Source organism: Zeus faber (assembly GCF_960531495.2).
Source record: "Zeus faber genome assembly, chromosome: 11".
NCBI classification, from domain to species: domain Eukaryota; kingdom Metazoa; phylum Chordata; class Actinopteri; order Zeiformes; family Zeidae; genus Zeus; species Zeus faber.
The window spans coordinates 30022139-30034899 of NC_137205.1; the positions used below are offsets into that span (position 1 = coordinate 30022139).

Consider the following 12761-nt stretch of genomic DNA (forward strand, 5'->3'; position numbering starts at 1 on the left):
TTTATTTATCACTTCTCATCTTAGTTTTGCGGCTCTTCTCTCTTTCTCTCTCTCTCTCTCTCTCACCCACCCCCCTCCCCTTCGCAGATGTTGAACGAGGCCTCAGAGGACAACCTGATCGACCTTGGCCCAGGCTCCCCTGCCGTGGTCAGCCCCCAGGTCGCCTCCCGCCCTCCCCCTGCCTCCCCGGCCCCCGACCCCCCCCCCTGCGCCTGCCGCCGCCGCTGCCACGTCGCTGTCCTCGGCGCTCACCGGCCTCAGTAAGGTCAACCACGTGGCGGGAAGATGCAGCGTTTATGTAGTTTGTCCTACAAGGCAAACAGTGAAGAAATGTATCCTGTAAACCTCAGAACTATACACAAACACACACACACACACACACACACACACACACACACACACACACACACACACACACACACACACGCACACACACGCACACTCACACACACGCCCTTACCAGAGTAATAACTCACCGCTGTCTCTGCAGACCTGACATTGGAAAGGCAACAGAGTGTAAAAAAGTCTCATAATCTGGCCACTAATGGGAAATAAGCCCAGCTTCATAACTCACTGTTAAAGACGACCCACCACACAGAAACACACACACACACACACACACTCACACACACACACGCACAGGCACACACACACACAAACACACACACGCACAGACACACGCACACACACAGCTGACCACCCTCCCCCTATCGCCCTCTGGAAGGCCTCTGTGCCGGATACTGCTCCTACTGTGATTTGGGTGGTGGGGGTGGCACCCTGTAGTGAGGACACCTTGCATGATCAATGGATGTGTAGTCTGTCTAATCAGAGCCTTTTTAGGAAACCACGCTGTCCTCTCTTCGTGTCTTTTTGCATCAAACTCAGGCGAACAGATTGCAAAATAACTCTTTATGGGGCTAGCCAGGGCAATCTCTGCAAAGGATCAGCGATGAGAGGAAATAGGACAAAGATGCACTGTAACCCAAAATGACATATGGAGCCTTTCCTGTTCAGTTCCCTTTGGTGTTTCTTTTCCACACAACAACAACAACAGCAACAACAACAACGGTGACAAATAGGGAGGGACTTGAAGGCACATCGCGGATGATGATTTTGTGACCATTGCGATTGACCAATCAATGACCTGCAGTGTCGCTTAGCTCCGCCCATGTGGCCCGTTTGGTACGCTTACCTTACCAGGCCAGACCGGGAGCCGAAATCGGCACGGGTCGTGTGGCCGAGCTCAGTGGGCAACGGAAAAACGCAAAACTAAGCGGGTTGATGGGTTCCGGCACGGTCCAAGCGATGGGGAAAAAAACTCTGAAATTGTTGAGTGAGAAAGGAATGATCCGTCACCGGCCATTTTTGGATGTTATCGTGCACAGTACGTCAGGGACTCTATCTCTGCTGCATGTGGAGAGCTGCTTTAGAGAATGTTTTCTACCCGTTGAGGAAAAATCCAGATTTTCCCGCATTCCCAGTATCAGCCTCTTGACCTTCTTCCTGGCCTTTCCCTCTTTTCTTCCCCCTCACCCTCCTGCTCCCCCACCCCTCCAGATGTGGCCTCGGACAGCGTGAGCGGCACCTTGTCCTCCCTCTCCGGACAGAACCAGGACGACTTTGACATGTTCGCTCAGACCAGGGGCAGCTCTCTGGCCGACCAGCGCAAAAAGTAGGAGGCACACACACACGCACACACTCACACATGCACACACGCACACACACACACGCGCGCCAGTCTGAATGAATACGCAGTGAACAGCTGGTATCAGATATCAGTTTATTTTGCTATCAGATTACAAACTGTATCTTGTGTGTGACTGTGTCTACAGTGTCAAGTATGAAGACCCCCAGGCGCTGGGGGGCCTCGCCTCGGCTCTGGATGTCAGACAACACAACACTGGAGGGGTGAGTACGTGGAGGGGGCGAGGAGTTTTACTTACAAGCATATGGCTGCTTCAATTTAAACATCATACCCGAGGTGTGACGTTTGGAGTTCCAGTTTGAGGTGTCGTGTGCCCATTCCCGACGCATGCGAAGGGTCGGCGGTGTTCGAGGTCTGACCCCTGACCTCCGTGCCGATTCAAAGATGGAGGGATGTTTCAGGACGGCCCCCCGGGGTCACCCGAGAGTTTTGAGACCACCATGTTAAACAGTTTTAAATTACAGTTCACGAGTCAACGTATCTGACGTTAGAAGAGGTCAAGAGGTTCCATGGTCTCGCTAACGTGTCCTTGGGCAAGGCACTGAACCACCGCTACTAGGATTTCACATTCCGATTTTGGTAAAAAAGGGTCACGATTCAATTCAATATAGATGAGACAGAATTCTGTATCAAATGTTTTATGCGTATTGAGAATTACGACAAATTTTTCAGTTTCAGCATCTGTCCTGCAATTCAGTATAATACAGAAACAGTAATATTTCAATTAATTTGTGATTTATTGTGTGGTGGTGACAAAGTCACAATATCACAATTGGAATTTAAACTGTAAGTCATATTGAAGTAATCAGGGTTTTTTTTTTTAACTCTGCCCTAACGCTCCGTCCGTTTGCACAGGGAATCGACAAGCTACTGTTAGCCTGGTCAGACTGTGCACGCCAGCCCACTCACCCCAGCGAATTTACATCATCACTAGATACACAGATACACCTAAAGTCTGGGCACACACCCCACATTGATAGAGCGCACACACACACACACAGGCACGCACACACGCACGCACGCACACACACACACACACCGTGCCTTGGTTGCCAGCTACCTCAGATGCCCTCCGTCCTCTCTGGTACTCATTACCGGGGGGGGGGGGGGGGTTCAAAGATTCTTTCTCTTTATTCTCTATTCTTTTGTTCTCAGGGAATCAATCCCTCACCTCACTCTGTCCTCTCTTCTTTTTTTCCTTTCTCTTTAAATGACTTTTCTTTTGATGCATCTTAAAAGGCTCTCTTTCTCTCTGGAGGGAGGGTGCCGCTGCTGCCTTTCTTCTCCACCTCTCATGCAAGGTGTTGTTCTGTTGTTGATTCAGCTGAGGGTAAAGGGGGATGATAACCCGGCAGAGCAGGAGCTGCCCATAGACAGCTGGCTTATTACCCAAGGAATGGTGAGGACCTCAGTGTGCCCCCCCCCCACCCCCCACCCCCCCAAACACCCCCTCAGTGTCCATCACCCCCCGACCCAACATAATCCGTAACTCCCGTCGATTGTACCGTCATCTCAGGCTCCATCCTACTACATCATCCTTTGACCGGGGATGGCCAGTCGTGCATCACATGGACCGGCGGTACACGGGTTTTATTCTTTAATCCAACTAGGCTCGCCCCCGCTAGGCTCTCAACACCCACTTAATGAAACCGGGACGCTCCGTGTCCTCCCTGTCATCCCTGTTTAGAGCTAGACCTGAATATTAAAAACGCTGTACCGTGCACAGCCCTCCGTGGGACGTGATTTGCCGCTGTCTTTGACCGCGCGGACAAGAACGCCACTGCCAGCCGGAAGGAGGGCAAACAGACAAAAAGACACCACACTTAAAGCTGCATTAAGCTAATTCAAGGAAATTCCCGATTTTGCCCCCCTGCTCCCCTCGCCCGCTCTTCCAAGAAAATGATTTAGTAGCAGAAAAGTGCAGCGTCTAAGAGAACGAATGCGTTGAGATGAACTGTCACAATCTAGAGCGCAGTTACCTTCCATTTTCCAGTGAGGGGGTGCGACACCGCACAAAACGGTCCAAAAATATCACTGTCGTGAATGTGTTGGCCTCGTTAACACTGCAGATTTTTTTGGTAAATTGGGTGTTATACGTTAACCCGGGTTTCTTAAACTCAGGTCAACTCGCTAAAAATAGGCGATTGCCACCGTTCCCAGGATAAATCCTGGCGCGTCACGTTGAACGTCATGACCATGTTGGAAAAGGGCCGTGTCATGGTTGCAGTGTGATTGGGAATAAAAGAGTAGAGGAGACAGCAACTGAAACAAACAGCGACATAGAACTGTAAAACTTGGAAAACAAGTATTTTGAGCCGTTCAAAATAATCGGATCGTTCATGAACGACAGAACACTGCGGTAGAAGCAGCGTGGAGCACCGGTCCTTCGCCGGCGGGGAGCAGGGGCCAGCTTGGGGCGGTGCTGTATTGACTCGGAGCCCGGTGGGGGGCGTGGGGGTTCCCCTCTGTGCTGCCCACAGAGCGATCCCCACACTCACAACATTTCACGGTTCCCCATGCGGAAAAAAGTCAATGACTTCTGATTTTGATTTTGGATTCTCAGTGGGATATGAAATGATAGAATGATACATGGAGATTCTGTCTATTTACGTGCCAATGTCCAGAACTTTAACACGCGTCGCGCCACGACGGTAACGGGGCCAAAATTAGCGCGTCGACCCGGGTGCCCTGTTCACATCAGAGCCGATCGGATGATGGAGCCGATTAAAACCTGGGTCTATTGCAGGGTCATTTGACGCGGGACTGAGACCCGGGTTTTTCGGATAGATAGATAGATAGACAGACAGACAGATAGACAGATAGATAGGTAGATAGATGGGTAGGTAGGTAGGGAGATAGATAGATAGATAGATAGATAGATAGATAGATAGATAGAAAAATAGGTAGATAGATAGATAAGTAGGTAAGTAGGTAGGTAGATAGATAGATACTTTATTCATTCCTGAAGGGAAATTGCAATGTCCCAGCAGCTCACTTAAAAAACAAGCAAAAATAATAACAAACAATAAAATAAAAACACGAAAGTGGATAGTTTCAATATATGGGGGAAAAAAAGTTAAATATACAATACACTTCATAGTTAACTGTACACAATAAAATATGGCAGGACAATGTCAAATAAACCTGAAAATTGTAATCAGTATAAACCTGAAAAATGTAAGAAGTAAAAAAGAATGTAAACCTAAAAAACTATTATTGTCAGGGCTATCATCAGTATTTAGCAATCCTCCACATTACAAAGAGTCTTCTGATTTGATTCATTTGGCAGCCATGTCGCTTAATGCAGCTTTAAAATCGATTCTGTTCCTTCTGGCTCTCGCCTGCTCACACCAGGGTTGTAAAGAGTGAAGAGGGCGGGGTGTCATCAACACCGTCCTCCATGCTGTTTGATCTGTTCATCATTTTGGTTATTGATATCAAACCTCTCCGCCCTGAGAGGGCGATCAACAAGCCCCCCGGGGGGTCGCTGCTCTGCAGAGTGGAATCCATGCAGGCTTCCTTTTTAGAATAAACTGACCGATTAGGAACTGTATGTGTGCGTGTATGAGGTCATTTGACGAGCTTTGGGAAGATAACGCCTTCAGATCAGGCAGGCAGACAGAGGTTAGGTTCCCTCCTTTATGGTTTGGATTAGATAGATGACCCCACACGTGGCTTCTTCTGATACGATCCAGTACACAGTCCAGACGTCTTCCTCTTGGTATATTAAACATTGCATCGTACACCTGACCCCAGAGCCGCTCTGCATTTCTGCTTTTCGCCTCCTGCCTGCGCGTGCACTTTAGAAATCGGCCAGGAACGACGTTACGGAGGCGCCCGGCCGCACATGTTGGTCTGAGACTTGCGCGCTCGTCAGTGGTCCTCCTGTCAAAGCGTGATCATCTTAAATAACACGTTACACAACTAGCTCCGTCATCCCCTTCCAAAGACAACTAGTGAAATAACCAACCGACACGTTAACCCAAACTAGTTACTAACAGAAACAGTAACGCTAGTTTAACCTAGTTTGATATCAAATGTGATATTTCAGTCAAAGTCCTGACTTTGTTTTCTTTACGAGTGAAGTTATTTTGTTGGGGTTCGTTTTGGGATTAGTTAAGATGTGTGGTTGTGTGTTCACCTTCCTCTGCTTTTGTCATTGGGTCTCCCTGGGTGGGCGGGTGTTCATTTATTCATTGTTTTGAACCCAGTGGCGCTGCGGTGACCCCGGCAGCAGGGTTTGACCTTTCGATAAAGCTCCTTAGAGCAGCCACCGTGATCTCATCGGGGAAATCCCAGCGAGCAGCACAGAAATAACTGTGAAATCAAAGGAAGAGTGAACTATGGACCCTGATTTGTCAGACCGTACCAACACTGAGACTCTGCTCGTGGCTCCACGTCCATGGGCGTGAACACCTATTGATTCCGTCAATATGATCAATATTTAAAAGAAAAAAAGATAGTCAGTGCTTTTACATGTACACAAAAATTTGGTTTTAATAAAAAAAAAAGGCAAATATTTAGAATGTTGCAGCTCATGTAAATACCGTATTGTTCGTATCTGATCTTTATCAATGTCTGAGCATATTCTGAACAACCCACCGCTCTCTTCTGTCGGAGTGATGATTTGACGCTGTTCATTCTCAGTCAGATGGAAGAGCTGACTAACGGATGGACGCCGGGGAAAATTGGGGGGTGACATTTTGAGGAAAGTCTTTGCTAAGTTGCGCGACGCAAAGAACATCCACGTCACTTCCTCTGCTCCGGAACCCAACTTGGCTTCCGTTGACAAATGATCCTTTCAAACTGGCAGAAGGAGTTAAAATCGTAACGCAAACACGTGGGGACATCTTATTGCACGTGCCATGGTATTCCGTTTTTTTCCACCTCATTCGCTCGCTTAACGTGTGCATGCAAAGGTACTGATTGAGCTTTTCCCTCTATTTAAAAAAAACAAACTAAAAAAAAGTTTATCTGCTTGGGCTCGTTTGCAGTGTGTGTGTGTGTGTGTGTGTGTGTGTGTGTGTGTGTGTGTGTGTGTGTGTGTGTGTGTGTGTGTGTGTGTGTGTGTGTGTGTGTGTGTGTGTGTGTGTGTGTGTGTGTGTGTGTGTGTGTGGGGGGAGGGGGGGACTCCAGCCGTAGATCACTTCTTAGACGTCATTTCTGTGATAATTTTAAGCGCCTTTTATGATTTAGAGTGATATCTTGTGAAGTACTTCTGTCCCCGCAGGCTGGGCTCTGGGTCTTAGATGGTCTTATGACGGAGGAAAACAAGAATATCCAAGACAAGGTCGACTCTGTCGGTTCTGTGACCAAAGGGCTTCCGTCGGCCCTGCGTGCTGCGCCCTGCGGTCGCCCGTAAATTAGCAGGATGAGCGTTGAAGCGATCAACGAGAACGAATCAGACTCATTTTTGGTCTCACTGAATAATCAGTTGAGTGATGTGTCTAAAAAGTGTGATATTCTCAAACCTTGTGTTTTAGACAACTGGGGTAACCATGCTAAGGAATTTAAAGAGACGTGTTTGGGTTGAGATAAGTTGTGTGGAGCATTAAGTATTATTTTGTAGTGGTAGTATTATAATTAGCTTATTAATGTAATTGCATGGTTTAAATGAATTGCATAGATTAATAATTTAAAAAAAAAACAACAGATGACCTGATTAGGAAAGTCATTTGGAAAGTAATTAGTTGCAGCCCAATTGTAAATAAACACAAATGCACGCCATCCACCCTGACATCGCCTCCATCCTCACAGTGTTTGCATGCCGTGCAGTGTGTGTGTGTGTGTGTTTTGTGTGTGTGTGTGTGTGTGTGTGTGTGTGTGTGTGTGTGTGCGCGTGCCGTGCATGTGTGATCGCACTGGATCTCGGGGGTCCCCGTGTTTTCATCTCTCCGCAAATCAAATCCTTAATTCAGATCAAATGATTCACTAATTAACTAATGAGGCAAAGTAATTAACTTTGCAGTGAGACAACCGGCGACAGCCGCATCGAGCGGCGGGAACGACGCAACCTGCGAACGCCGATTAGAATAATAATATTAATAATAATATTTTCAAGAAATCTTAACACAGGGACTCACGGCGAGGTGCGCGCGTGTGCGTGTCAGAGAAATGGTCTTTGGTATTGGACGCCTGAGCCCATTTTCATTTTGCCAAATGGATTCATTTTATTTATTTGCTTATTTTTGGTTTGACCTTCTCTTCTCTTTTGGTGATTTCTGTTATCATTTTTTGTTTTGTCTGTGTCACCTGGACGGGCTGTGGTTCTGTTGTGTGGCTTTGCTGGGCCTCTGGGTTTGTCCGCGGCTTTGCTCCATAGATCCCTGTATCGCAGTCCTCTGTCATGGATGACATAGAGGAGTGGCTCTGTGCTGATGTGGTGAGACTCCTTTACCTTGATTTATGTCTTTCTCCGCTTTCTCTCCCCTCTCGACATCTGACTCTTTGTTTGTTTGTTTGTTTTGGAAGAACGCTTCATTTCTATCCATTCCACCTCACCGTTAGGACTTTTATTTTCTGGATAAAACCACGTAAAAGGCTTTATCTTTATATTTGCATGTATGTCTTTTTTTTTTTTTTTGCACTTCCTCACCTTAACATCTCTCATTCACTGTTCATTCACCTAACCTCATTTCACCAGTGACAGCGGTATAATAAAAATAAGTGTGGGTTCTGTTTTGTGTGTCACTGCTTACATAGTAGGAGTTTAGTAGACTGACAGACAAGTCCTAAGATGATGATTTGTGCATGTGAAGGTTTATCTGCCACTGGGGCACCCTTGGTGCATGGCTGCCAGACCCTTTGTGAGTGACTCTTACGTGGGCACCGCTGTGTTTAAGGTTCTTTAGATGCGTCTTCAACCCAAAGCACTGTACGGTGCAAAGTAGAAACACTATGGTGACTCAATGGCCGCGGCCGTGTGCGCCTACGCCCGCCCGTCTGTGTGTGATTGACTTTTTCAGTTTTTCTCCCCCTCATGTAGAAAGGTGACGGCGCCGAGGAAGGAGTGACCACTGAAGGTATGGACTTCTGTTCCCGTCGATGAAGTACCACTGGGAAACACATACTGAGCTTCAAAACATTCTACTTAAAGGGATACTCCCATTTTTGGGGGGGAATTTACTTTTTGTCTATCTCTTGCCCAGATTCACAGAGAAGGGGTCTGGGTCAGTAACAGTTTCATCCCTGTGTGTCCAGCACGCAGACAGTGAGGGGCCCCATGCTAACTGTGTTCTAAATGCAAGGCTGCACATGGGATCCACAAGCCTAGCTGCTGTGAAATTTGGGAAAAAGACCTTCCAGCATCTCCAAAGTCAAGTCAAGTTTATTTATAATCTTAATCACAGAACAGTCTCAAAGGGCTTCACAAGCTTCACATTTCACATCAAAGTCACCGGCGTTGCCTAATCTTTCCCATCCGTGAAAGGAAAAACTCCCAGAAAAAGGCCTTGAGCAGGTGCCACAGAGGGAGGAATCCCCCTTCCAGGAAGACCAGGCTGCAGAGTATGCAGAGAGGGCAACATTAATAATAACATTATATGACAAGTATTAGGATATAAACGATACACTGTGCAGTGTTTAGCTCGACAGTATGGGATGTGGTCAGCATCAGGACCAGTTCAAAGTAAAAGAAAGTAAGAAGGTAAGGACCACCCAGGGTGGTTAGAGACTCCAGCCAGTGATTGAAACGATACATACTACTGTGGTACTGGACCATAAGGGATGAAATTGGTATTGACCTTTTCGTCTGAATCTGGATAGGATCGATGAAAAGCGAGTTTCCCCCCCCAAAAAATGGTGACCCGTCACTCAGATAAGACATCTCCTTCCTCCCGTTCCAGAGTTCGATAAGTTCCTGCAGGAGCGGGCCAAGGTGGTGGATTCTCTGCCGTCACCGCCCAGGGACGGACCCCACCCCCCTGCCAGCGCCCCTAGCGGCTCCCACGCGAAGGCGGAGCGGACGGAGGACGCCCTCTTTGCCTTGTAGGCTGCTGCACGTCAGCGTCTCTCTCTTGGCCGGGGGCCCTCTGAAGCACTCTGCCTTCCCCCACCGCAACCCAACGGCCCCGCCAGCTCCCATCCATTGCCGTCCGGCAGCGGTGCGGCTCCCGGTCTCGCCTCGTCGCCGTCTCATTACCAGCGCCGCCTTCTTGGCGGTGGGAAAGAAAAAAAAAAAGAAAAAAAGGACGCTTGCTGCCCCGCGCTTTATCGTCTCTAACTATCTGTTGGTGTGTGGAAGTGTGGGGACAGGGTCTCTGAAGCCTGGCTTTTGGTCCAAGTGATTGGTTGAGAGTGAGCTCCACCACATGCTGCATTCCATTGAGGTTGTGTCGGGAAAATACGACCACCTACTTGGGAAACGTGCAAAGTAATTGGCCGTTGTAATTTCAAATTGGAGGCAGATCGCTCGGGGCCCGAGTGGCGGCAACGCGGCGGCGCACGCCATTAACGGTGAACAAAGCTCTATTTGCATTGGTTCTTATTTGTCTCCGTCTAACCGGGATTTCTAAACTACTACTGTTCATTTTACCTCTTGTGCAGACAGCTGTAGAATTCACAAGCTTTCTAAGCAAACGCACATTTGCCGCAGGCGTCCATGTTCTCCCGGACAGAGGCCATGGGACACATTTAGATCAGAGGTGAGAAACTACCGACTTCTGACGTCCAATGGAATGCAGCAATACTCCCTGCGCCCGCCTGGCGTCCTCTTATAGTTATACCTGGGACGCCAAGACAATATTACCATGACATTTAGCACTAAAAGTACTTATTATTGTATCACGGCGGGGAATGGGTGGTTACTTTGAAGATCCTCTTACAATCAAAAACTAGGGAAAAGGCATCAAGGGCTCGTCTGAAAGCCCGCATTTGAGCAACTACGGTAGCAATTTGTTTGGGCGTCAATATCTTATCCGGCTGCACAAGACAAACCATTACGAACATAAATCAGGAAGTTTAACCACCTCTTCGACCAAATCTCCACGGGCCATGTCCTGCTTTTTAACCGTTCGTCGATGCTCGGCGAAATAGTTTCGGCTGATGTCCAGGGCACTACCGGGCGAGTGTGCGCGGAGGGCACGGGTGACCCGAACGCATGTGCCCGGAAGTGTAAACCAAAGAAAGAGTAATCCAGCCCCGCTCGATGCCGGTTGGAAAACACTGTATATTAGTGCTGCCGAGACAGAAGGAAGCCCTCCAGCTCCAGGCGTTCAGACGCTATGATTTGATTTAGGGAATTATAGTATGACGCCGTGTTGTTTTACTGAATTCAGCTAGAGTAACGTATGCTAATATGTGCATCAGATATTATAACGGTTTGTAACAATGTACTAGCACTGTGGTTGTTTATCTATGGAAACCTTTTTTTTTTGTTTCCAAAGGGAAAGCGAAACAAGGAAGCACATGTCGGAGTGACATTCCTGGTGTGTGTTTTTTCGTCGCTACCGGGGAGGAAAGTGCCTGGCGTACCTTTTCATTCCGTCGAGGGGTTTCCCCCGACATGTCTTGAACATCACATCCCTGTAGAATTGTCCTGCAACGCACTTAAAGGGCCATTCCAAAGAATCGCGACGCTCAAATGACCAAAAGTAACCTGTTTGACTTTACTGCTCAGAATGAACACGTGTTATGGTTCTTCCCCGTTATGCATTCATGTTTTGTGCACTTTTAAGAGAGAGAGATATGTGTATATTCTGTGTGTTTACGAGATGGGCACTCATTTTTACAGCGGATGGTGAATCTACACATTGTCATTGTCCAACTCCAGGCATTTCACACAGTAGAAAAGCCACCTGTAAAGGTGGACTGATGGGTTTACTTTTTTACAAATTACCATCGCAAAAACATTTCAAATGAACAGAAATTATATGAGCGTTCAAGGAAGAATGTATGAAATTACCAGCATTACAGATGTCAGAGAGGAAGGGATGGCGTACAAAAACACTATGGGTAGAGGTGTTTCTCTACAGAGTATATATTTTCTGTCTATACCTCAGAACGCGGGAATATTCCTTCCTTTACTAGTCCGAGGGCAGAGTCCTCCATCCGTTGTTTTTATAATTATAATATATTTCAGATATAACCTTTTCTTTGTACTGTTACTTTTTTTTTTTTTTTTTTTTTTTTTTTTTTTTGTGGTAGGAAGACTTTGGCCTGGTGTAAATGTTGAGTTTATTTGATATTCGCAGGCATGACCAAATACCGTCTTTAGTGTTAAGCACGAGTGGCTTGTCTGTTTAATGGGTTGTGTAAATTCACTGATGCGCCGCGTAACCTTTTCCTGCCCTGGGTGGACGTGATGGGAGCTTTTTCTGTCACCGACTGGAGGAATTTGGTCTGAAAAGTGTGTATGGTCCTTCGCAAAACCTTAAAACAGAAGGCATTGTAAGATGACACTTTGTTCGTAGCCACTGGGGAAATCTTAGATCCTGCCGTCATTCCAGCTCGCATGTTCATCTTTTCAGCTGCGTTGAAAGAAACCAATCTCTTGAGGAGCCGCTCCGTCTTATTTTGGTTGTTTTTAGATCAAATTGTCTTAGTTATGACATTTTGAGCGACAAATTGTCGGCCTGTTTGTTCTGGTTAATACAATCATGAAACTCGCATTGGAAATAAGTTCTTTGTACAGTGCACTGTTTACTTTGGCACGACTTCAAAATGTATTTCAGTATCACGAAATAATCTATGATTAACTTTTAATTTGGACTGAAGTGTAACAGAAGAGCTTAATTGTCGGACCAGATTGCTTTTCTTAAACTCTGTTGCTGTGTTAACTTGCTTTTCATCGGTTAGGCGATGTGTTTTCCTCCAAACTCTGCGGAGCGTTCACTGAATGTGGAACTGAAGCTTGTCCTGCGAGTGGGGCGAGCTTCCCCGTGTTTTTTTTCCGTCAAAATCTGTCTCTCTCCTTTGTTCTGTTCTGTTTTGTTTTGTTTTGTTTGGAGAAGTCTGTTTGGCTTTGCTGTTTGCTGCCGTTTACCCCCTGGCTCAGCTCTGTTCCTGTTTAACCTGCCGTGCACAACACCACCTGCCCAATAAAAACACTAGCACCCTG

At 47.0% G+C, this 12761-nt stretch overlaps 1 protein-coding gene across 1 annotated transcript in view; it reads left to right on the forward strand.

The window, feature by feature from the left end:
- tom1l2a (target of myb1 like 2 membrane trafficking protein a) overlaps positions 1–12761 on the forward strand; it is a 29377-nt gene extending 16616 nt beyond the window's left edge. Inside the window, 7 exon segments of the mRNA XM_080009192.1 lie at positions 88–212; positions 214–260; positions 1558–1672; positions 1833–1908; positions 8028–8087; positions 8691–8727; positions 9550–12761. Of these exon segments, the coding sequence (XP_079865318.1) occupies positions 88–212; positions 214–260; positions 1558–1672; positions 1833–1908; positions 8028–8087; positions 8691–8727; positions 9550–9695 (606 nt within the window). The 3' untranslated portion in view covers positions 9696–12761.